The sequence below is a fragment of the Phoenix dactylifera genome, chromosome 11 (assembly GCF_051530095.1).
Source record: "Phoenix dactylifera cultivar Ajwa chromosome 11, Ajwa_hap1_PhDact_Kaust_v1.1, whole genome shotgun sequence".
NCBI classification, from domain to species: domain Eukaryota; kingdom Viridiplantae; phylum Streptophyta; class Magnoliopsida; order Arecales; family Arecaceae; genus Phoenix; species Phoenix dactylifera.
Window position 1 is genome coordinate 30,231,434 of NC_143200.1, and position 25,798 is coordinate 30,257,231.

General features: G+C 42.8%; 2 protein-coding genes across 5 annotated transcripts in view; both read left to right on the top strand.

Moving 5' to 3' along the window:
* The window catches only part of LOC103715542 (L-arabinokinase-like), a 42,868-nt gene extending 40,540 nt beyond the window's left edge, over positions 1–2,328 (top strand). For 3 of the 4 annotated variants that reach the window (XM_008803209.5, XM_088707845.2, XM_088707846.2), the window contains 4 exons: positions 8–173; positions 922–993; positions 1,402–1,605; positions 1,973–2,328. In XM_008803209.5, coding sequence (XP_008801431.3) covers positions 8–173; positions 922–993; positions 1,402–1,605; positions 1,973–2,098 — 568 coding nt within the window. In that variant the 3' untranslated portion in view covers positions 2,099–2,328. Of the gene's footprint in view, positions 1–7; positions 174–431; positions 994–1,401; positions 1,606–1,972 lie in introns of all 4 variants that reach the window. The other variant, XR_015971583.2, reaches the window with a different exon arrangement.
* Positions 2,329–14,346: 12,018 nt separating this feature from the next.
* Positions 14,347–25,155, top strand: LOC103715543 (auxin response factor 19-like). Its single transcript, XM_088707847.2, has 15 exons — positions 14,347–14,428; positions 14,519–14,937; positions 15,054–15,166; positions 17,744–17,842; positions 17,934–17,990; positions 18,241–18,396; positions 18,494–18,578; positions 18,921–19,011; positions 19,588–19,752; positions 19,894–20,016; positions 20,315–20,390; positions 20,505–20,643; positions 21,076–22,886; positions 23,708–23,898; positions 24,489–25,155. The coding sequence occupies exons 2-15, from the start codon at positions 14,892–14,894 to the stop codon at positions 24,685–24,687; spliced, it is 3,351 nt and encodes a 1,116-aa protein (XP_088563973.2). The 5' UTR covers positions 14,347–14,428; positions 14,519–14,891; the 3' UTR covers positions 24,688–25,155.
* The last annotated feature ends 643 nt before the right edge of the window (positions 25,156–25,798 follow it).

The following is a 25,798-nucleotide window of genomic DNA, read 5'->3' on the forward strand; positions in this document are numbered from 1 at the left end:
ATCGCAGATACGAAGCTGTATATGCAAAGAAGCTCCCTGAGTGCATAACTGGAGCGGCATTTATAAAGAAGTATACTGATCACAGTGATACTGTAACAGTCATCGATCCCAAGCGCACCTACGTAGTCAAGGCACCTACTAAACATCCAATCTATGAAAATTTCCGTGTTGAGGTTGGCTCTTTTCACTATATACTTTGTTTTTTCGAAAAACTGCATAAAACTTGCCCATGCATTTGCAAATCTGTTTACTAATCCTTTACTTGTATTGTTCGATGATATATTGTTTGATCTTGTCATACATTTCTAGTTATTTTTTAGAGCAAGTCAAATGTTTGGCATTGAACATGTCAAATACCCACCAGCACTAGCATTGTGTATTGTAGTGTCAGAAAATTTGAAGAAATGCCTACTGACTTTGGTCATTGTTAGGTGGTAACCTGCTTGTGAATAGAGAGATGTCCGTGCGCGAGTATATGCATCAAGAAATGAGGCTTTCATGCCTAAATGTGCTGGCTATGCAGATATTTACAGAGTCGTGATTGTTCTAGTAGGATTGGACATTTTTCAGGCTTTAAATTGCAACAGGATTGTTAGGCGGAAAAATCTATGCCACACACTGTCATAATATTTCCATTACACAGAAAATTTGATCTTCTCTGAGTTGGCCTAAAAATAATTAGAGGAAGATTATAGTCTCATAAACCTGATGGCTGTGCTGCTCTCACACTTGGGAAGCTGTCCATAATCTCATTGTATATATTTCAGTTGTTTTATTTGAATTGTATATTGTCCATCTATATTTTATGCTATTAATTCTATACTTGCTTTCTTTGGTTTAATGTACTGTCAGTTTTATTATATTGTTCCATCATAGAAACTGATTGGGACTTACCTCTCCATGGTATTGCAATGCATATAGGCATTCAAAGCATTATTAACCGCATCCAAAACAGATGAACAACTTTCTGCCCTCGGAGGACTCATGTATCAGGTAAATGGAGTTTCAGTTACTCTCAATATCAAGTTCCTCTTTCTGATAATAGCAACACATTGCTCAACATTGTTTAAATCCTTCAATTTGTTATCAAAACAGTGTAGGATGTTCTTTCAATTTAAGGGACCCATTCCCTTTGCATATATTGTGTTTACCCTTGTTGTTTTGTCCACAGGATTCCTGTTAGGAACTCCATTACCTTTAGCGTCCCTTTCCTCCACTAACAAAGTTCTTTGTTTTGTCGTAGGCATAAGCTTGAATAGCTTATGTGATAATTACAATTTTTAAGTTCAAGTTGATAGTAAACACCGTGCACAGTCATCTTATCGTGATCCTGATTTTAGAAGCAATGCGACATATTTGTTATCATATACAGAGTAACTTTCCATCCTTGCTTTGATGCAGTGCCATTACAGCTACAATGACTGCGGACTCGGCTCAGATGGGACTGATAGGCTTGTTAAATTGGTGCAAGAAATGCAGCATAGGAAATCATCTGATGATGGAAGCTCTAGTTTATTTGGGGCAAAAATCACTGGTGGAGGCTCAGGTGGCTCAGTTTGTGTTATTGGAAGGAACTGCATTAGGAGCAGTGAAGAAATTATTGAGGTAATTTTTTTGAAAAAACTTCTTGGCTTGGTCATCAATTTAAAATTACAAAAAGAAAATCAAGATAAACGGATTATTTTGAAAGATGAGAATGGGCAGATAATAATGCTAGTAGCATCGTAACTTGCCATAACTCCGGATTTTGAAAGAAAAGCATCATGTGCCTGGCGGTCCTTTCTTCCGGGCAGGCAACATTTCATTCTAAAGAGGGAAGTACTGATTGCTATGCAACCTAATATTGCTGATGATATTTGCTCTTAAAATTTCACTGGTAGTTACCAACTGGCCTATTTTTTAGTTATTGATGTGAACCTGGGTTTCATGCATGGAATCTGAGATCCATATGTTTGTGTTAAAATTTTCCCAGATTCAGCAAAGGTACAAAGCTGCCACTGGTTATGCACCGATCATTTTTGAGGGCTCATCACCTGGTGCTGGAAGGTTTGGCTACCTAAGACTGCGGCGTCGGCCATCCTCGCAGATCGAAATCTGAAATAAGCCGAGAAACCCTGAAGCCCCAGCTGTGTATGAAGGTTCTTCCAGTTACAAATAAGATCTATGATATGATGACAGCTTTTAGGTTAAATAGGCTGTTCTTTTGGGGCTTTGTAATGCTTTGCCCACATGCTGAGCATACGTCTTAATTTGCACTAAATATTTATTTAAGAAAATAAGACCTATTTATATATGCATTACATAAAGGTTATTTATTTTATGCTTCAACTAGTCCCGGCTGTCCGCGCGCCGATACTGCTTCATGCTTGGCATTACATATGATACTTTCCTATCACTATTTACAGGTAACAGGTCTCGGCACTTGAAGATTTTTTGGCAGAATAAGTTGGGAGGATATCCCCTGCCTTGTTTCACAGCCAAACACCGTGCAAGAGCCACTTTAAAATGGTAAAATAATAGCTTCTTCCCTCACTGATTAGGTGAGGCTTGTCATGTCCAATTGGGCCAATTGGCCAATAAACGGATGCCCGGGGGCCAAATTTGTCCGAGCGAAGCAAGCTCGGATTAGCGATCGCGGCCTATCCAGCCCACCTGCTCCCCATTTTTAAGCAGCCTGCAGCAGGGACCCACCATCTCGCATTCCGTGTGCCGGTCAGTATGAAGGAGCGCTCAGCTCACCGGATTTGCTTCACCACAAGCACCACTGGTTGGGTGTTGTAGAACGTGGTCTCCGAATGCTATGGCGGACGATCTCTTGCTGGTGTCAAATCCCAGGAACCCCCAGTATTCCCAGGCTGCCGGTGAATTCATCGGTGAGACTGCTTTCCAACCCTCCAAGCCGGACACTCAGGAAGACATGATAGCTTTAAGATCTTTGGAAGATCCTAATCCATTCCAAGTACAAGGCCAGTAACAAAGACAGGAAGGCTCTCCTTTTTGGATGGATGGAATGGGAATCATTCTGCTGCCCACTTTGGAGGACCAGGTGATGGACTTGGTCGCTGTCTATTCCATCTTTAGCCATAGAACTATAGGAGGAGTCATGAGACTTGGATGGCCCTCCGACCATGATGAGTCCCAGTGCCCGAGCCTGCTCCGCCACCGACGTCTCGAGTTGGTCTGACTCGGCTCGCACCACCAACAGTCGGTCCCAAGCATTCCACGTGAGTGTCGGCATCTTTGAGGATGGCACATCCAACACTCGTGAGCCCACACTCTAAGCGTGGTGCCGGGTCCGTCTCTGTCGTCCCCCTCAGCATCTCACCACATCGGGTCCATGACAATGAGCTTGCAAGCTACTCTCGTGGAATGTGGATGGTCAATGCCTAGGCGAACTTATTAGGTCGGTATATCTTGTTCATCTCGGCTGAGATCGACGAAAGGTTGCTGAATTTATATATTTATGTGTGTGTGTGTGTGTGGTACCGACACGGGTTGACACCTCGGCAAAGACTAAAACCTCCTTTAGACTCGAACCGGAGCAAGGTCAAGGGTTCGAGCCCCTCTTAATAACCAGTGGCCAAAACGGACCCAGCCGGACGTCAAGTACGCTAAAGGGGCCTGAAACGTGATAAGGACATGGGTCCATTCGCAGCTAAAAATTAAACCGATATCTATAAGTAATGTCTCTCGATGTCGGTTAGATGGCAGTTGATTGGACTTCACCCAGCCCAATTGTCTCCCCTGATCCAAGATATGGTGAAGATATGGGTCATTAAGGTGGTGGGGGCAGAACTTGACGTCTTTGAACGAACTCCGGACCTGGCTGGCCCCAGTGGAGGACCTATTTTCCTGCGACGTGTCCGCTCCAGAGCGCGAGACAGAGACGGGCTTCCTAACAGACGCCGAGAGAAGCAGAGGAGTGGCGTGGTCCGTCATCAGGCGAGCTGGCTCTCGTGGTGCCTGGGGCTGGATTTTGCATTTAATGCACTTTTGGTGCCATCTTTGCGTCGGTATTGGCACCAAAGAAGATCCGCCCTGGTTTGTGGTGCCATGCTCTTGTTCGGTCAATTGAATGGGCAAGAGAACGAACGCCTTGGCCCTGGTTTGTGGTGCCATGCTCTTGTTCGGTCAATATTGAATGGGCAAGAGAACGAACGCCTTGGCCCTGGTTTGTGGTGCCATGCTCTTGTTCGGTCAATTGAATGGGCAAGAGAACGAACGCCCGGCCAAGGCCAAGGCCACGAGAGAGAAGAATTACCTTCGATCTCTTGCCAAATCTGAAACACATGTACTCATGTCGAATGGCGAGGTGATGAAGAGTTTGATAGCTAGTTCAAGGCCCTAGCATGCACCCAGCGAGACTTCGTCAAAGGAACTTTTGGACGTCCGTCGTCAATTAATTTTGGTTTAGCTATGCTCCGTGTCATCATTATTAGAGTTTATCATGGATCACTTATCAGAATCATGATGTCCGCTGCTCTTTTCATAATAAAAAGATCTAATTAGCCCGAGGTTACTTCCACGGAGCAGTTTCGCTGGACTGTGTCCGTGAAGAAAAACATGGCGCTGGCTTCTACCTGAACGAGAGAAGTAGTTCTTCTTCCGATTCTTTCCCACGGGGCAGAGTCGAAGTCGTCGATGTCATGCGTGCTCAATCAAAATCTTTCAGCAAAGCACTCTGATTGTTTCATTGACACGAGCTAGTTGACGAGATATTAATTAGCTTTCATGTCAGATTTATTCGATCGAGCAAACTTCTTATTTTTCTTTTGCTTTCCTTCTAGGGCAAGAATTATTTAAAGAAAAATTCATAAACCAATTTTTTTTATCACCTATATGGTTGATTTTTCCCAAGCCAGCAAGTTTATTAGAAAATAAATCCCATATTTCCTTGGTGGCTAGAGGCTCCTTTCATTGCATACTTGACAAGAGTTCAAGATTTAATGCCACTCTCTTCCTTCAGATCGGAGGATCATTTAATTCGCAACCTTTGCGAGCTAGCTAAGTGATTCTTCTTGCACAAGAATAGTTGGAAAGCTTGATTTCTACTTTTATTAGAAGAAATGCTCTGATAGGCTAAGCCAGCGGCGGCCATTTCCATAATGTTTCAACACAATTACCGACGGCCATACCAAGCCAGTAACTCGTTTTTTTAGACCTCATTCATCAAGCGCCTACACTGCTTGTATATTTATATAAAGGTAAAAAGATTATAAGGGGATGATTAATAAAAGTAACCGGCAATTGGATGGATAGGCGCCATGTTTCCTAAAAAATCAACTCCATAGACATCTCAGGTTTGGCCATCCAAGTAATTTTCCCGTGTGTGGAATTTTGCCCGAGTCCGACTTTGGCCTGCTTTTTGAGGCCATGGCCGAAGAAGGGCGCTTCTCTTTTCCGCAAAGCGTTTCCAATTTGATTTGATGTCAATGGACCATGAAAGGGGAATCTCCGCCCCAGAACCTCTATAATCATGTCGGCCACCTAACTCACACGTGTCAGTGCCCAGTGTACCCATATCATCCCCTTCATCCGACGGGGGACCTATAATTTTAAGGCACGGCATGTGCCCTCCAAAATACAAGACCTTGCCTACAATAATTGGTCCCTCCTCCCTTCCTTAGCCCTGCATCTGTTGAAGATGATAACTATCATTTATATAGTACTGTTAGTAGTCGACTATTTGGTCGATAGCTGCCATCTAATTCGTCCACCCACCCACAAAAAAGTAGGTCCACCAACCCAATGGATATGATCGAAGGGGTACACATTATGTCCGGAATCCAGATCAGGTCCAAAGATCTGACTGGGACTCAACTCAGGCCACCCTTGGGCAGACACTGGTGGTGGGTCCATCTTAGTAGAGGCCCGGCTTCCAGCTCCCTTTATCCCTTTCCCTTTTCAGGCGAAAGCTTTCCCGGCCCTCTTTAGTCAGCTTCCTCCAAGCTGAAGGGTTCTTCCTCTGCAGACCAAAGACCTGCAACAATTTGTTCTCCTTTGAGGAGACATATTGCATTCGAGTGCACCCCTTCCAGGGCACCCAAAGGATAACAAGGTTGTCCTCGGGAGGAGAAAAAGCAATAAAATCATAGAGCCATCATGGAGATCGATTGGTCATTAAATTATTGCATTTTGTTGTTAGTTCGCCGATTGCGAGGGACAGAGTCTATGTCGAAATGTTGAGCAGCAAGAGCTAATGCTTGTTGGTATTGATGCTGGCCAACTTTAGTGCGCTTCTCCTGGATCGAAGCAGATACCCTTCAAGGACAGCTCGCTCACCCATCTTGTTTCTCTCTTATTCCGCATTCAGCTGCAATGATTTAAATCTAGTCTTATTATTGTTACTAGATGCTGAGACTTGACTAAAACCAACGACCGATCAATTAAAGACATGCGACTTGAAGATGCAGCGAACTGCGAATTGTTTTTTGGCCCCACCAATTGTTATTCCTATATCTACTTGGGCACCTTATTAAGATACAATCAACGTTAGGCAACGAGAAGTTTACCTGGTAGACATCCGCTGCAAAAAAAAAAAGAAAAAAGAGATGATATTTATTTATTTATTATTCAGATATTGATTTATTTACTTATTTTAACAAAGAAACTCTGCGGAACTCCCAGTGTCAGATTACCCCCCCACCTTAAGCTTGGGTCGCAGTCATCATGGATTCATGGAGTTTTAGCTTGACGTCTCAAAACCTCGATGTTAGCCACCGATTATAAATATCTAATACTTTTCTACGTAAATTAATAATGTTGCTTGCACTGATTTTTTTTACATCGACCGTTGCAGCTAATCCATGTTCCTGACAGCGGGGATCCTTTCTTTCTAGTTTCTACATTAGATCGAGTAATGGGTGGGGATCGGATATGCCCCATGACCATGTGGGAGGCTCGTGGAGGAGCAAGTGTGTCCAGAAATTCCGCATCTGTGGGCCCTCATCTGGTGGATGAGTTATAGTATTTAAATAATCAGATCAAATTATTCCTTCTCCCGATTATAAATATTTAAGTTCTTCCCCAGACATTATCAGGCCCAAGATTTATTATTTTGTATCAAAGGAGAAGGACTTTCAGGCCCCCGCGTCACGAGACGCATCTCACGTCCGTAGTAAAATCTAGCTTGTTTTTCTACCGGGAAGTCACCGTCTCGCGATGGATGCGACTCCTCCACCATCCCGAGCATCAATTACTTATAAGAAAAATGACCTTTATATATAGTACATTATTATTATTATTATTATTATTATTATTATTATTATTATTATTATTATTATTATTATTAAAAGGGGGCTTTAAAGCACAATTATGGGAGCAACGAATGTTAAGCCGAAAGGTTAGTTAAAGCCACCAACAAATGGGCTCGATTAAAATCGAACCACGCACCACAAGCTGCTACTTTTGTCGAGGAAAATAACGTACCTGATTTTTGCAGCTTGTATCTTGACATTGCCAGGATCCATTACACCCAAGTGGGAGGTCCCATCAAACCAAGAACGCCCCCTAAGTACGCTAGCCACCAGGATCTAGGTGCCGACCATAAGATATCTTTCTTAGTGGCCTCTCCTACGATCAAAACATCAACACCCGATGTAATGTGCCGCACATATCGTTGCATGTTAATGACATCCACGTGGCTGGCCAGGAGGTTGTGTTGTCCTTGGCATCCGAGGCACATCTCTCTTCCGATTTGGACATAAAAGTCAAGGCCTGCCTGTTACGGCAGCAGTGCTGCTCAATATAAATTCGCGGTGGGGAAAAAAGAATAAGATCCATCGCACACTAGACGGACCATATGATACATATGATGGGTAATGGGTTGAACACGACGTAAATATGTAATGAAGCAAATAAATATATATACTACAAAAAATTGTAAGCATGAGCATCTGCCATGGAAAATTTATATGAGGCGCAGGTTATGCTAGGCTAGCTGTATCGCTCCAGTATGGCTCCATCATTGAGATTCCTTGAAATATCCCGAGGATGATGGTATTTGCGTATGTAAAAGAATCCATAAAAGCATTGGCGAAGAAGAATGCGTTTCGAACAAAAAGATTGCCGGGCAAGAAGTTCCATGGGAGGAAAGTCGCAAACAAACATCTACTTTGCCCAGAACAAAAGCAGCATCCAAATGCAAATCAGCTCCTGACAAGTATCCTAACTTTATACCGGTGGGTCCAAATGCTGAGTTGGCTGACGGAGAATCTCCTAACTCTTTTTTTCTTTAAAATCCGTTGACCTCACAATTCCATTCCGTTAAGAAGGTATGCATCGCCAAATGGTCGTTCCCTGTAAAAAATACCTAGCATGTCACATGGCATGCTGGCTCTTGCCATGAGCCGCACGGAAAAACTAAACAAGCGAGGTTTGCTTGCACCATTTTGGTCATCCCCCTCCCGGTGGTAGTACACCATGCACGCAAGCTTCTCTCTGTCTGCAATCAAGGAGACAGTTCCACGTACGTACGCCGCAATCTGTCACAACGCCAAGCTGCTTGCTATACGAAGATCTCTTACTTCATTTCTACAAGTAAGCAGCTGTGCCAAGGCCCATCCTCTCACCTACAGATACGTGAGAAGGATGGCTGGTAACTATATAGGCCTTCCTCTACTCTTGCTACCAGGCCCGGTAGTGACAGGGATTTATCAAGGTTTGGTATAGATGAGTAATGATCCGGGATACTGTCTAGCTTACGCCTTGAACTGGAAATATTCAACTCCGAATTAATTATAGTTGTTCGGGGATTGCCTGTGAGGAGGTCTGCATCATATACGAAACACATCGCGTACAATGTAGTAATCTGTGATTGATGGCGCCTCTCCTAGTTCAGCTGCCTGCTAATGAATCCATCGCAGTGGACGGTGGATGCACGATTATGAAACCCCCTAACTGGGTCGGCGGCAGGACGTGGATCCTCCTTACAAAATAAATAAGTCGGGCATGGAACTCTTACGATGACTATTTATCGTAGGAAAATGATAGTTATTACTTTATTATCAAGGGCTAAGCAACCGAGAAATTTGACGGTTTTGGTGGGGGATCTGTTTGCTGGGAACGGGCTCAAGTCGCTGAAAAGTTGGCCTAAACGGAAAAATTATAGGTTATACGCTGCACCAGAAGCGCCACACTAATGAAATTTTGCCGTTTGGCCAAACGTGCCAAATTAGCATGAGTTAAAGGAGAGCGCTCGCCCTACTTTCCGCTCCCTAATGAGAAAACCCGGCCTAGCTGCCCCTCCCTGCTCCCTGTCATTACCGTACCGTGTGAGGAGGAGGTAATCAGTGGCCCGGAGATTGATGAGCTAGTTCCGACGGCAACGGCGTGAGAGGGTTTTGGCGATCGTGGAAGGGGCATCGTATTTGTACAGCATAGAGAAATTATCAAGTAAATTCCTCTATAACACCATCAAATTCCGACCATAATATGCACGAAATTCCAGCCATCCATCCCTCCATGTGGCCATCCGAGGAAGCAAGGTGGAAACAACCACACCATAAGAGGATGACATGTCAGCAGAGAATCATTAGGGCGTGGGACGATAATTGAGTATGAGTAAAGATGGCAAATGGAGTTTATTAGTCTCTATTTAAATTAAGTAGGAGTTGGAGAGTCTAATCTAATCTGTGGGCCACCTCCTTAAATCAGCCGAAGCGGAGGGCGCTCTTTTCCGTCCTTAAAGACCGGGTCGTCCGTACGGACAGCACGTGACTTGCAGCCATTTCCACCCTCCCCGCTTCTTGGGCTGTTCTTTGGTGGGTTAATAAAAATTAGATCTAACTTTTTTATCAACCAACTTACCCATATTTGCATGTATCTACAGGTGGATAGGTTAATTTTTCATGAACAGTATCTATCTATAAAATATATATAAAAAAATTTTATCCATCTCGGAGGTGAATAAATCATTTTTCGTCGGCTTGTAAAATGATATTTTTACTTTCTTTCTATTATATTATATTATGATATATGTTGCTGTTGGAATCCGAGTTAAGGTCGGTTGTTGCTTGGAGTTGCTTGAGATTGGTCAATACCGAGGTGAAAAATATGTCTGCTCAAAATAAGAAAAGACTTCAAGATATTGAAGGATTATTGACATATCTCTATAATGTGAATTCTACTTGAAAAGTACTTCATTTGCCGGAAGGTTTTTAGTTGGGAACCTTCTAATATTTAAGTTGGTGGAATTCTAGAGAAACAATAGGAGAATGAGAGAGAATGAAATTAATAGAAGGATTGAGTGTGCTTATCTGAAGTTTTTCCAGTCATCTCTATACCGAATATAATTGGAGTTCGTTCTCTTAAATATAATGTAGATGCAATAACCGTACGATAACGACAATAACAACCAATCGTGCATTAACTATATGATAACAGCTTCTTATGATATATATACATGATAATAATTGCACTAGTCATGCCTTTATGGTTGAGCTGGCGTAACAGCTGCAGAAATTGTAGTTATGGCTTTTTAATAATCATCAATGGTACTTCATGTTTGCCCGACCATAATAGCACCTCAGCTTGCACCAAGGTCATTCAAATCGGACAAAGCCAAGCCAGAAACTTCAGAATAATCCAAAATTGGTGTAATAAATATTCTCTCCATTAATATATATTATTATAATACAATATTACATAACATTATGCACAATATATATATATATATATATATATATATATATATATATATATATATAGACAAAGGGTACTATAAAAAATATGAATAGGTCTTAATAATATATCCGAAAAAAAAAGTAATTAAAAAAAAAAGCAACAGGGGTCACTTTTCAATACATAAAATAATAAAAATAAATTATTTTTTTTCTAAATGTTATGTAAAAAATATCTATATAAAAAAAATAAAGATTTTCTGGCAAGCCTTTTATTCCCCAAAAACGGCCCTTGGTTCCTCTTTGCACCCTCTCGCCGAGTTCCTCCCACAATTATCCTCCGATAGAAGCGAATTCGCAATTTCGTGCCATCATTATATAATATATAGAAGAACCGTCTTGGGAAAGGTTTCAACACGTCAGAACCGTCTTCGGAAAGGTTTCAACACGTCAGTACTTGAAGGAAAGTGGGGGTGGGGAAAGGTTGCAGTCACATCTTTCCTTTTTGTGCCTTTTCTTTCCAAGTGGAAAAGGAAGTTTTGAATTAGAAAGCTCGCCTAATTTTAATCCCACTTGATACTTTTTACCTCAAGTTGAGGGGCTAAAATTATCAAGATAAAGTAATGCTCCATAAATGTAGCATTATTTGACAAGCAATTTATCAAGTAATAAACTTTATGGCTTCCATGCAATTTAATATTATTGGCCCTATTTAGATGTTGGAATGCCACTGAAAACTCATAGTATCTTTGATTTAAATCAGCAAAAAAAAATCTGAGTTGGAGAGAATCTGAAGCACTATTTATTCTTCTATATCTTAAATTCTTCTGAGTTACAAGTTCTATCTTTAAGATGAATTAATTTTTTAAATGATTCTTTTGAAGTCTTATCTTTTAATAGCCAACTCTTGCCAAAGAGATCTTATTGTATAAAAAAAAATCCCAATAACCAAATAAAATAGTTCAAGGTCATTTACTACTTGGATGTTATCCATAGATGTGTTTTATAGCAAGCTTCTTTGTTAACCTAAAATGCAAGAGATATGTAAATCAGTATTTTGTTACATTTATTTTTATTTCAAGCAAATGATTATAATATTTTAAGTACATAACTAGCATAATTATATCTCGTGGTTTAAGTACATGGTGGATAACCCTCCAGGAAAAAAAAAAAATCACCAAAGCAGTTTAATATATATATATATATATATATATATATATATATATATATATATAAGTATTTATTTATGTTTATAATACAATCAAGAGCTGGGATCATCGGCTCGTGCAACATGGGATGAGAAAATAATAAAGTCATTTCCTAGATTCCATTCTCTATCTCTAACAATGGACATGATGTCGTAGAGAGAGTATCGCCATTGGCTCACCGGTGGTGCAAGTTACCGTCGTCACCCAGAATTCGCCGCGAGTCGCCCTTTTCACAGCGCTAGTCTACGGGGGACGGTATCATAAAACCAGGGAGTTTATCTGGGGGAGGAGTAGCGGCAGAGGCGGGATCCACTTGGTGGCCTGGGAGAGTGTATGCCAGCCGACCAGTGCCGGGGGGCTGGGAGTGCAGTCCTTGATGACGAGACGGGAGGTGTTAGCGGCTAGGCATGTAGTCAGATTTGTGCTTGAGCCAGAGAGCATGTGGTCCTCACTGATGAGGGCCAAATATGGTGTCTTGGTGCCTGGAGGGCGGGTGGAGCGTCACCACTCTCCGATATGGCGTGTGATGTGTGCCAGGGCTATGGTGGTGCTTCCGGAGATTAGATGGGTGATCGGTGATGGGTGCTCGATAGATGTGTTGGAGGACAGCTGGGTGACCGATTGGCCGATTTGTCGTTTGCCGACCATGGTGGACTCTGCGAGATTAGATGGATGCAGGGTCAGGGATCTGCTGGATTCTGAGGGGAGCCACTGGAGGGTGGGGCTGATTAGGGAGGTGTTTGGTGAGCAGTTGGCGGAGTTGATTCTGGCCCTGCCTATTCCCTCTGGTGGGTCGTCAGATAGGCTGCTCTGGACACCGACGGGGCGGTCGCGGGTGAGGGCCAGGGATCTTTCGGCGTTGTTCTGCAGGACGCCAGCGCGACAGATCGTGGGAGGATGGATATGGAGATTACGGATTCATCCACGGGTGGCACTTTTCATCTGGAAGGTGGCTTGGGGATGTCTCCCGACTAGGAGTTTGCTTGTTCGGCGTGGGATGGGGGTATCTCAGTTCTGTGAGACGTGCGGTGATATCGTGGAGACCACCGAGCATGTTCTCCTGCTGTGCCCTAGAGCTCGACAGATATGGCAGTGCTCTTCGGTCCCCTTGCTTGATGCGGGGGTCTCGACTCAGGATCTGTTGCGGATGTTGAGAGAGTTCATGTGTAGGCCCAGGCTGGCAGCGGAGGGTATATTGAGGGCGTACCTGTCTTATCACATTTGGTTGGATAGGAACGCACGCATATTTGAGGGGAGGCGGGTGCCTCCGAGGACGGTGGTGGACAGAGCGGCACGACATGCGAGGGAGGTTATGGCGGCTGCCACCGAGATTTCTTCTGGGATGGTCAGGGACACCTGGGGTACTTCTTACGCTGTTTCAGCGCCCCTTTTCGTTACTGTCTCTTGGGTACCCCCACCTCCTGACTATCTCAAAATAAATTTCGATGGCAGTAGGTCACTAGACGGTGTGACTGGAGGGGTCGGCTTTGTGATCAGGGATCACGGTGGTAGGTTGGTGGCTGCAGGTGGGCGTCGGACGCCTGGGATTACAGTTGTTGGTGCGGAGCTGCAGGCTGCTTGGGAGGGCTTATCATATGCCAGGCAGGTCCTTGGAGCCGAGCGAGTGTTCCTCGAGGGAGACTCTGCGGTGGTGATCGATTGGATCCGGGGGATGGACAGATACGGTGACGGTCACCCTTTGATTCGGGAGACTCGGAGGATGGCTCAGATGATGGTCGGTTTCCAGATTGGTCATGTGTTTAGAGAGGCGAACAGGGCCGCCGACTGGGTCGCCTCTTTTGTGGCCCGGCATTCCGGGGATGTTTTGTAGACGTCTACTATAGACGCTCCTTCTCCTTTGTCGTCTTTTATTTCTTCGGACATGGCGGGTTGTACTCATGTTAGATCTATTTGAATGAGTAGCCGATTTTACCAAAAAAAAAAAAAAATAAAAATAAAACCAGCCGTGCCTCCAATATCCATACGACACGTGGAAGTCTAGAGCGAGCCAAGCATCCGACCGAGTGGGAGTTGATTTGGCCCGGAGTGGGCAGTTAGCCATCAGTCTTTGTACTTTTGATACCGCACTATTTTCGGTACATCACGCTGCCGCTCCATTTCTTTCCCCGGCCCAAACGAACCCCCCAAAAAGTAACGATAGAAATAACGGCTGCTATTATTCATCCAATTTTATTTTACTCAGGTCAGGTCTGATTAAATAAAATAAATCAACAGATGTCACAATAACCTAATCTCTTGTCCTATCACAATGATCTGATAATTGTTGTAATATAATCAATGGTTCCAGAAAAATAGGGAGATATTTTGTTTCAGTTCCAAGGATGTCTGAAATTGAAAATATTGTAAAATTTAAACAGTGAAAATAACGCGTTATCATGATAAAAAAATAAGACCGCTCGGTAAAAGACTAGAAGGCCGTTAACTATTCGTATACTGCAAAGCGGGAGGTTTTTTGTGAGGTTGCCCCCATCAGACGGGTTAAATTGGAAATGTGAAGAATAATAGACCGGGATCAGCTGCTCATCGGTCGTGGGAAAAAATACCAGAGAAAGAGGCCTCTGGTCCGACGCCAACACGCTTGTATTGCCTTGTCGTTCCTCTCTCTCTCTCTCTCTCGTTCTATTGTTCTCTTCTTATTAAATTCCCCCCCTCTCCCCTCTCATCTCTCAGTCTTCTCCTCCTCTGGTCCCGCTCTCGTCGCGCGAAGAACGCCTCCGCGGCGGAAACCCTCGCCACTCGACTCCCCTCCTGGGGTTCCTGCCCCCCCCCGGTTCCCCGCTCCCGGCCGGCGGGCCCCCTACACGCCCTCCGGAAACCGGGACATCGGGCCCCGAGCCCGACGAAGCTGGCATCCCGACCCTACCTCTGACCTGCTCCTCTGTCCCCTCTTCGGCCGCCGTTCTCGCCGGCTAAGGTGCTGCCGCTCGATTCGATCCGCTCCTTTCGGTGCCCGAGCCTCCGCCGGGCTGAGGAGGGCCATGCAGCGGTCCTCTGCGGTGGCCGGGGGGTGAGCGGCCGTTGCGGAGCCGCCGGAGTCCGGACGATGAAGGGGCCTGCGAGCGCCGCCGCCGCGGCGAATCCGAGCGAAGGTAAGTAAGCTCTTTCTTTTGTTTTTTCCCTCGGTGGTGTTCCGGCCACCGCCGGGGAGAGGGGTCGGAACGATGGTGTTCGAATCGGGTGTTGACACGTGTGACGGCGGGCGCAGGGGAGAGGAAGACGATAAACCCGGAGCTATGGTACGCGTGCGCGGGGCCGCTGGTGACGCTGCCACCGGTGGGGAGCCTCGTCGTCTACTTCCCCCAGGGCCACAGCGAGCAGGTATACCCGTCTTTGCTGTTCTGCACCGGCCGGTCCTTGCTCGCGTGCGCCATTTCCCTTTGTTACTCTGCTCCTCGTTCCTTCCTTGTGCTGTTTTTGTTGTTGCTAACGTGCGCCAAGTCCTGTGGAATTTTTAGAACCTTTTTGCTTTCATTAATTATTTGATAGCTGCAGACTTTTATGACGCACTTCTTCGATTTTGCTCCTTTTTTGTTTCTTCCGACACAAACTGCGTGCTGTTTTCTTTCTTTCCTTCTTTCTGGAATCATGTGCTTTTGTCCAGGTTCTTGAAATATCTCCAATGTTGTTTTTGAAATCCCTATTCAGCATCGCTTTTGGGTTCCAAAGGGCGATATTTGGTGAGTATTTCAGTAGAATTTGAAATAGTACAAACCGAGTTATCTTTAATGTTAGCGTGCACGAGAATTATGAGCTGAAAAGAGATTTGAGTTGCATCCATGACTAAAATGCAGTTGCGGTAGTTGGATTTGTTGATTGAGCGCTCGATTTTGAGAAATTTGGCATTTTGTTGTTTTAGTTAGGTCCTTTGATTTTCTGATTGGAACCATATCGATCCTTTGTTGGATCTTCATATTTGCCCTCTTAATAAAGCCCCGCTCCCTTTCAGTACATCGATCTGCCAACCGTTAAAAAAGAAATTTCCCGTGACCATTTCATCCCATCGTGCTTTTTATCCCCTTCCTTTTTTTCTTCTCTTTGCTTGCTGTATGCCTTTCTCCTGTACATGACGTGGGTCGAGTTCATGGGTTGTTGCGCATCCTTCCATCTTCCATCTGAATAAAATGGGAACTATCTTACATTGGATTATAATTTGATGACTGTTAATACCTGAAATTAAACAAGAGCAGTAAGTCTTTTTATCTTTCTTTTCTAGTGACCAATTTTTGCATGATGGCCCGAGGTGGAATCTGGGTGGTGAAGCCAGTCCGTGATGCTTGGATATTATGCTAAAATAGGATGGATAATTGTCCCAGCCCATGTTTTTGGGTGTCGAATCTGCCATGCATGCATGCATCTGAAAATGCTACAACATGATTTTTTTCTAATTAATTTTGGAAAGCCGCCTCCTCAATCTAATCATGTATGCCATCAAATATTTCCATTTATTTTCAGTTTCAGCATTTATAATTGGTTTTGTTTCTCTCCTCTAGATTTTCCTTGGTACCCGGCCATAATTGTAAACTTAGATAAAATATGATTTTGGACATAAGCACAAATGCAAGGAGACAAGACTTCTCCTTATTCTGGATTTCATTTGTTGCAATGCTGGCGGAACCGTCCCGAATTGTCCGGTTCAGAGCGTACCGAGCCATACTAGCGGCGGATTGGGACGGTTTTTGCAATCTAAACGAGAAACAGAGACGAAGGGAAAGAAGGAGAAGGAAAGAGAGGAAGGGAGAGAGAGAAAGAGGAGGAAGGGAGAGGGAGAGGGAGAGAGGGCCGTCGGAGGCCTCTAGAGGGGCCTCGAAGTGCCGGAGCAGTGGCTCTGCCCTCTGAATCCCTATTTTGTTTGAAACAGGGGTTCATCGGGGCTCTTTTTTAATTTTAAAAATTTTAAGTGAAGTCGGTAAACCTCTTGCCGACTTCACTTAAAATTTTTAAAATAAAAAAGGGATCAATGAATTCGGCAAATTTCTTGCCGACTTCATCAAAAAATTTTAAAATAAAAAATGAGCCCCGATGGACATCTGTTTTGAATGAAACAAGGATCTAGATGGCACAGCCCCTTCTCCGGCCATTTGGGACCCCTCCTGACACTCTTTGGAGGCCTTCGGTGGCCCTCCCTCCCTCTTCCTCTCCCTTCCTCGCCCCTCTCTTTTTTTCCATTCTCCTTTCTCGCTCTCTTGTCCTCTCCACTGTGTCGGTACAGGCCCGGCACCGAACGACATGGGGGCATATCGAACCTTGCCGCCGGCCGACCGCTACAGGCTCTGGTACCAGCATGGCATACCTTAATTTGATGTACTCTATTTTTCAGTTACAGAAAAATCATGTCATTCTACTTCTCCATTTTCATTTTTGGGCTTATGACGCAAATCGGATTGATATATTTAGCACCAAAGATCTGCTTATGGTCTCCCTTTTGTCAATCAGTGGACTGTGGCTTGTTGAGAATTTGAAGTTGTATATTTATGGTTATGTTAGTGCAAAATAATGTGTGATCAAATTAGGATGGATTTGGAGATGTCAAATGCTTTGAAAGCTCCTGAGGGAAAGAAAATCCATGGAGAACTCCAATCAAAAATTTTAACATTCAAAGTCTGACTTATAGTGATACACAGCTGTGCAGATTGTTGAATTTGTTTACTATTTTGAAGCATTTGGTTGTGTTTTAAGCTTTTGTTCGATCTAAGTCTATAGAAAAGATTAAACGATATATGTTGTTTACTACAACTCTGCATCATGCTGTTTGAACCTCACAGCAAACTGGATGATATTCTCTACCATACTTATGATTGTTGTTTTTCCTTGACAATTTATTTGTAACAAAATATGCTCATAAAATATTAATTATAGAATATATTGCTTAGACTGCCAATGTGTTTGCATTTTCAGGTTGCGGCTTCTATGCAGAAGGATATTGATGCTCACATTCCAAACTATCCAAATCTTCCATCAAAATTGATATGCCTTCTTCACAATGTTACTCTGCATGTATGCTACTGTTTTGTTATATTTCTTTTCATCGAGATGTATAACATCTTCGATTCACCCTTGACATGATCATATTTTTGCAAATCTCTAGGCGGATCCAGAGACAGATGAAGTATATGCTCAAATGACACTGCAGCCAGTCAACACGGTAAGTTCCTCCCTCCACATTTTGTTGCTTCAGTGATGCTTTTGAGGGTCGAAAGACATCAAATTTTCTACTAAGCATTTGCCTCAGAAGGAAAGGGCAAAGAGGTGCAGCTAGTGAGCTAGCATTTCACCTGGGAGGTGCTCTGCACCTAAACTGCCTGACATCCTGGATTACATTGTGTTCCTTTCAAAATTGTTGCTTCTTGAGTCAAGTTTTCTCATTTTCTTAATTAAGTATTTATTTTTGCCAGTATGACAAGGAGGCATTACAGGCACCAGAGCTTGCATTAAAACAGACTAGGCCACAGACAGACTTCTTCTGTAAAACACTAACTGCAAGTGATACAAGCACTCATGGAGGTTTCTCTGTGCCCCGTCGTGCTGCAGAGAAGATCTTTCCTCCTCTTGTAAGTTATTTGATAGACATTTAATATGTAAATGATATTAGCTTCATGGTGCTTTTTGGACTATCCATTTATCTGCACAATCGTTTTTGCACTGTAGGATTTTTCAATGCAACCACCTGCCCAGGAACTGCAGGCACGGGACTTGCATGATAATGTATGGACCTTCCGTCATATTTATCGAGGTAAGCTATTAAGGCCAAAGCAAAGCTCAGCTCAGAGACTGCAAAATTCATGGTCAATATACAACAAGTATTCTCATAAGGTTTATGTCTAAATAATCTTATCCACATTAAATATTGCAATCTGTAAGGTAAGCATATATCGAGTTATTGTTATACTCGACCCTATCACTTGAAAAAATTGCAGGTTTGTTTGTTTTAGTGGGATCATTCAAAATACTCAAGTTTTAAAGACTATAATTTGATAACTTGACTCACTTATGCTTTAGTTTTGTGCATAGAGAACTTCTTTCTACATTACAGCTTTAAACACAAATTTAAAGTCTTCTATCTGCATGACATCAGGTCAGCCCAAAAGACACTTACTGACTACTGGTTGGAGCCTATTTGTGAGTGGAAAGAGGCTTTTTGCTGGTGACTCTGTTTTATTCATTAGGTAATATCAGCATACTTGCATAAATAACATTGGCCTGTTTTGTAAAGGCTTATTTAGATTTATGCGGTCAAGTTGGTATACTTTGTAGTCCAAAAATGAAAGTTCATGATTCTCACCCCCCCCCCCCCTCCCTTTCTTTCATTTATTTGTATAATTTTACATAGTCCCCCTTTCCGCTGCCTGTTCTTATTATACTTTTTTTTCTTTTTGGATACCATGTGTAATATGCCAACTTGAATAATTTAGAGAAGGCTGGATGGTTATAATTATGACGTGTATATTGTATGAGTAGAGCATTCCAATAGACATGGATTGTGGATGTTGGTCACCTTTTTTTTATCCAAAACAAAAATTCATGGCTGTTCCTTTCTTTACACTCATATATAAACTTAACCCTCTTTCCACTTCTTGTTTTGTTTATCCGCTTTTTTGGATATTATGTATATAATGCCAACCATGAATAATTTGGACAAAGCTGGATAGTTGGCTATGTATATTGTACGAGCAGTTGTTCCAGTAGAGAAATAGATTGTGGACAAAATTTGTATAACTTTCCTCCTTTCTATCTGTATGCAGGGACGAAAAACAACAGCTTCTTTTGGGCATTAGACGTGCTAACAGGCAACCTACTAACATTTCATCATCAGTACTGTCAAGTGACAGCATGCATATTGGGATTCTTGCTGCAGCAGCTCACGCTGCTGCAAACAACAGCCCATTTACTGTATTTTACAACCCAAGGTTTGTGGCTTCCATTTCTTTTTGCCATTTAGTAATTGTGATATATCTTTGACAGTAGGAGCAAATGGACAATTGTTTATCGTTATGTAAGTTGCATTTCTTCTATATGTGTTGAAATCTTAAAGTGACCTGTTTCTACAGGGCTAGTCCTTCAGAATTTGTTATTCCTTTTGCCAAGTACCAGAAGACAGTGTATAGTAACCAAATATCCCTAGGCATGCGCTTTCGAATGATGTTTGAAACTGAAGATTCAGGAACAAGAAGGTTAGCTCATACTGGTTTCTATTGATACCAGATTATTTATATAGTCATGATGACTGCCAGAGAGGCAAAAATAGCCCATCTGAAGTCAGTAGTGAGTACTAGGGTTAGCCTCTAACTATAACATCATCTTCTTCTGGTTTCCTAGTAAACCAAACTTGGTTGCTAGGAAATTCAAAACGGAGTATTGCATTTGGCTTGAACTTGATACGTTACACGCAATGACATCTTAACAATGACATCTTAGGTCTTCGATCAAGTTGAAAAATGATGGAAAGTATACTTGCTCTTATATCTGCAGGTACATGGGTACGATCACTGGTATTAGCGATTTAGATCCTGTAAGGTGGAAGAACTCACCATGGCGCAATTTACAGGTAATAACTTGCATGATTAGGCTTTCAATATACTGTGGTTTGTATTTTACTAATTTTATACTAACCATGTCTTTAATGTATTTCCATTTAATACGGTTTTATGTCCCTTAACAGGTAGGGTGGGACGAATCTGCAGCTGGTGAGAGGCGCACTAGGGTCTCTATCTGGGAAATTGAGCCTGTGGCAGCTCCTTTCTTCATTTGCCCTCCACCGTTTTTCAGACCAAAACGTCCTGGGCAACCAGGAATGCCAGGTACATGTTGAATGATCATATATGTGTTGATGGCAAGTCTTTGTGGTACTGAATTTAGATCATGGCAGAGGCACATTTGATCAGGCGTTCTCAAGCTTCTTTCTTAATAGAGTAGAAAACAAACTTCATAGCAGCCACCTTAACAAACACTTGGTTTAATCTGCAACTGGTTTATGGCATCAGATTAAAAGGAAAAAGGAAAGAGACCCATAGCGTAAGAAAACTCAAATTTCATGGGTCTTTTGCTTGCTTGTAAATAGCAGGAGCCGTGGTTGAGGCGCAGAGCCCATGGTTCTAGCTTCTGAACAGGACTGCATGATCATAATCAGCAAGTCCTGATCATTGAAGTAGGGTCTGTGAGTAGTAAATGAATTATGCAGTGGTTTGTACTGTGAAATAATTAGATTCCTGACTAGGTGATCACTTTTGCAGATGATGAGTCGTCAGAAATGGAAAATCTCTTTAAGAGGGCAATGCCATGGCTTGGTGAGGAGATCTGCATAAAGGACTCTCAAACTCAGAACACTGTAATGCCTGGTCTGAGCTTAGTTCAGTGGATAACCATGCAACAAAATCCCTCACTTGCAAACCCAACCGTGCAGACTGATTACTTGCGGTCCTTAACTGGACCTTCTATACAAAACCTTGGAGCAACTGATCTCTCAAGACAGTTGAGCATGCAGGCCCAGTTCTTGCGGCAGAACAACACACAATTCAATGCTCCTAGGCTGCCTCAGCAAAACCAACAACTCGATCAATTAGGCATTGTTACTAGACCTCAGCAACAAATGCAAGATGTGCAGAGGCAACAACTAGTTAACCAATCATTAACTGTGAACCAAACTCAGACCAGTCTCCTACAGTCACAAGTACTGGTCCAGGGACAAGTCCAGCAGCAACCGCCTGTGATCCAGAACCATCAGCCATTACAAACAAGCGTGCAGCAAAACCAGCCACAACATCAGCAACTACTGCAGCAGCAGCAGCAGCAGGAACAGTTATCACATCAGCAGCAGCAATATCAGCAACAGCTTCAGCAGCAGCAAAATAGGACGTCTGTTCAGCTCCCCAACCATATAAATAAACAACTACAGTTAACAGATCATCAGATTCAGTTGCAGCTGTTACAGAAACTCCAGCAACAGCAAGAGCAGCCGCAGCAGTCACTGTCACAGCCCACCGTGCAACATCCTCAACTGCCGCAAGTCCAACAAGAGCAACAGAAACCACATTTGAAAGTGCCGCATCAAGTATCAAACTCGCATTTGCTCACGCAGCAAAACATGATCCCCCAACATTGTGCAAAAGCTACTTCCCAAGCTCTGTGGCTGCCCCAACCCTTGCCGCAACAGTCCCAGCAAAAGCTTCAGCAGCAGCAAGTTGTCCTGTCCGAGTTGAATGGGGCAGTCCTCCCTCCAACCCCAAAGACTGATGTCCTCTCAATAACTGGCAACTCTTTGTTGGCAGCTGGAGGAGCACAATCAGGGCTCACAGAAGATGTCCCATCTTGCTCCACTTCACCTTCCATGAATAATGGTGCAATTCTTCCTCAGTCGGTGTTAAACAGGACCCACCACCCCGGCACAATTACAACAGATAAGACATCTCAGTCAGCCGTGACAATTTTTAGTCGTAACTCCTTTGAAGCTGCAGCAGCAAACCCCAACATAGGTAAGGAGTTGCCCCAATCTGTACACCATGTGAAGGCTTCAACCCCAATTTCCAAGGTGCAAACTCAGGGAGTCATTGCCCCTCAAATGTATACAAGCAACACTGCACAGATGGATTATTTGGACACAACCTCTTCGGCAACTTCAGTATGCCTTTCTCAGACTGATGGGCCTTTACAACAAAGCTTCCTGCTTTCTTCTTTCAATCAGCCATCCATGCTCAGAGATGCACCTCCAAATAGTGAGGTCCAGGGCACAGATCCACGAAATAATGTCCTTTTTGGAGTTAACATTGATGGTCCATTAGGTATTCCTCTAACTACTGATGCCTTGCTGGCAAATAGCATTGATTCAGGAAAGTACCAGAATCATGTCTCAGGAAATGTGATTGCTAATCACAGCACTTCAAAAGATGCTCAACAGGAGTTATCATCATCTATGGTCTCGCAGTCCTTTGGAGTTCCAGACATGGCATTCAACTCTATTGATTCCACGATTAATGAGGGCAGCTTCCTGAACAGAAGTTCTTGGGTACCTGCACCACCCCTTCAGCGAATGAGGACTTACACCAAGGTTTGTGGTTTCAACTTTCAACCATACAATGTTTAGAAATTTAAACCTTAGAACTTCTCCATGTCAGATGACGAGTTAATTGTGTTAGCTTCAGAAATTTGGATCCATAAAGCAGATCTTGGACAATTAGTTTAACAAATAGTATGGGTATTTAAAATTTTCATGTTTTTAATTTGATCAAACTCAAAACTTAAATTAATTAATGGTCGGTCTTACTATATGGCATGCATAATATGGCTGTAGGAGACAAAAATCTTGGACTTATATTGTTCATGCGGCTTGTAACATATTTTAAAAACTGGGTGGTGGATTTATATGCTCTAGATGCAAGGCATGCAGAAACATATGGTTTAGAACTCCAAGTTGGCCCCTACGTTGACACCAAAAATATTCATCCAAATAAGGAAAAATTTACTCTAGATGGTGTTTGAAATGTTGAACATCAAGATTCTAATGGAAGTGGAAGCATTTCTGAGAAGATATAAATGTTGAAAAACTAGAGCAAAATCTGCAAGCTGATGGGTTCTGATATACTTATTAACGTTAATTTGATGATAACATTGTAAATAAACAGGGATTATCTTGCCTTTAAGCGTATATCCAAACACATTAGCTAGCAGGCCTTAAAAACTGCAGTCATTTAAAATGCAGTGCATGATTCACCAGGCAGACCGGCATTGTTGGGATTATATGTCAAACACACTTAGCTATGCTTATTTCTACTCTGGCACTGAAATTTATCTGCCTTGCCTTTTGAACAGTTGTGTTTCAATTATTTATTTTCTTTTTTCAACCCAGCCTGACATAGGACGTGTGTGTAGGTCTACAAGCGTGGAGCTGTAGGCAGATCAATAGATATTACTCGTTATTCAGGCTATGATGAGCTGAAACGTGATCTCGCTCGAATGTTCAGTATAGAGGGACAGCTTGAGGATCGGCAAAGAATTGGCTGGAAGCTAGTTTACGTCGATCACGAGAATGATGTTTTACTTGTGGGCGATGATCCATGGGAGTAAGTTTAAACATTTTCAGCTTGTTAAAATCTTTTATTCTTATTTACTTTGTGAAAATAATGCCAATGCACTCTAGGATTTCTTAAGCAGTGAACTATGGGAACCAAGTACTACCAGTAGCCTGAAAAAAAAAAAACAAATGATATTCAAAACTGTAGACATCTAAAATGTAGTGGGTGATCGGGTACCACTGATCCTTGCTTCGAAGCATGCAGAAAAGGTGTCACATTGAAATGATACCAGGCAACATCAAAAGTTCAAAGCGGTTCACTCGTTCAATCATTCGATGATCCGTGGGAAGACGGTAGCGACCAATGTCAAATTCAAAATCATGATAGGATGGAAAGGGGTCTAGGCATAGTGAATAGGCTAAGAAGAGGTTTGGGTGGAGAAGTAAAATTGGAAACAATGGGCAAACGCAATGCAATTTTAAAGAAAAAAAAAAGTTAAATTATGCAAATAGGCCGTACAGTTTTCTAATTTAATCACCTCCGAGACGGGCAAATGGGAAATAAACATTTTTTTAAAAAAGGAAAAACCAGTTGTGAACTTAAGGCCAAATCCAATGATGCTTGCTTTTTATGTGCAGGGAGTTTGTGAATTGTGTACGGTACATTAAAATCTTGTCCCCACAAGAAGTCCAGCAGATGAGCCTGGATGGTGATCTGGGGAACAACATCCTTCCAAATCAGGCCTGCAGCAGTTCAGATGGTGGAAATAAATGGAGGGGTCAGTGCGAACAGAACTCAGGCAACCCTTCTGCTGGATCATATGACCGTCTGGAATGATTATATCTGATGCTCTTGCAATAAATCGAACTTTGGCCCAAGCCGGCCGGAGAGAGGCCTTTTTGCCTCCCAGCCTTTGTGATCATTATTGGTTCTGAAAGAAAATGCGAGGTTCCAAGTCTTGACCTCCAGAAAGACTTACTGATCGTGCAAGCGGTCTAAAGGCGAGAGCAACTGCAGTAGGATGCATGAGCAAGAGAGATTGTGATGATGAGTAATCCAAAGCGCCCGTTATACTTCTTCGTGCGGGGTGGTTTGAAAAAATTTGGAACCCTTTGATGTTGTAGATCTTTTCATTTAGTTCATTTCTGATGGCCGGAGCTTCGACATAGATTTTTCTAATGTGTACACGTGTAGCTTCTCACTAAACAGGATGTACTGATTTGGTGATTTTGAGGTACGTGGACCGAATGAAGTATGAATATTTATGTTCGATGTATAAAGTCATCCACTTCAGGTCTTCTAGCACTTCCAGAGTGTTCGACTAATAGATGTTCGATAGGAATGGATAACCTTATGCTACTCTTAATTGTTATTTTAGAAAGGGAAAATTATGGTGAAACCTTACAACTTGGGATGTGTTCTAAAGGACACTCCCTCAACTTTAGAATTTCCCAACCACCGTCCATAGCTAAGGATCACCTGCTGTACGGATATCAAACCATTTTTTTAAGTATATACCATTAGTTAAGGATCATCTGCTGCACAGATTTTTAAGCATATTGGACTTCATTCATCTGTCTACACAAATTTCAAAGCACTCTTAGTATGGAGCTCATAGTTAAGGATATGTAAGAAAACCCTTCATGTGCAATCTCCTCCATTCCTCTGCAACATGGTAGGAAGATGCAAAGAGGATATAAGTGATAATGAAGCAGGAACACGTTAAAGTTTTTAGATCAAAAATTTGACATGAGATATGCAAAAGACGCATTATCATTCAAGCTTTAGATGAGTTCATTCACCCCGTTACCAAAGTCCCATATATATATTCCCAACGCCACTTCCCCTGCGATTTCACCGCCCTTTTTAACTAGTAAAAGACCGTCAATCACCGCCCTTTTTAACCAGTGTACCGCCATCGAGGAGATGGCAGCGGCTCTCGACATTG

What these genes read in the sequence shown, in the direction of transcription:
- LOC103715543 (XM_088707847.2), top strand. Translation starts at nt 14,892, where the DNA reads ATGAAGGGGCCTGCGAGCGCCGCCGCCGCGGCGAATCCGAGCGAAG. An exon ending in AGAAGATCTTTCCTCCTCTT is followed by an intron (nt 18,397 to 18,493) that starts GTAAGTTATTTG and finishes TTTGCACTGTAG; the next exon opens with GATTTTTCAATGCAACCACC. An exon ending in ACTGTATTTTACAACCCAAG is followed by an intron (nt 19,753 to 19,893) that starts GTTTGTGGCTTC and finishes CTGTTTCTACAG; the next exon opens with GGCTAGTCCTTCAGAATTTG.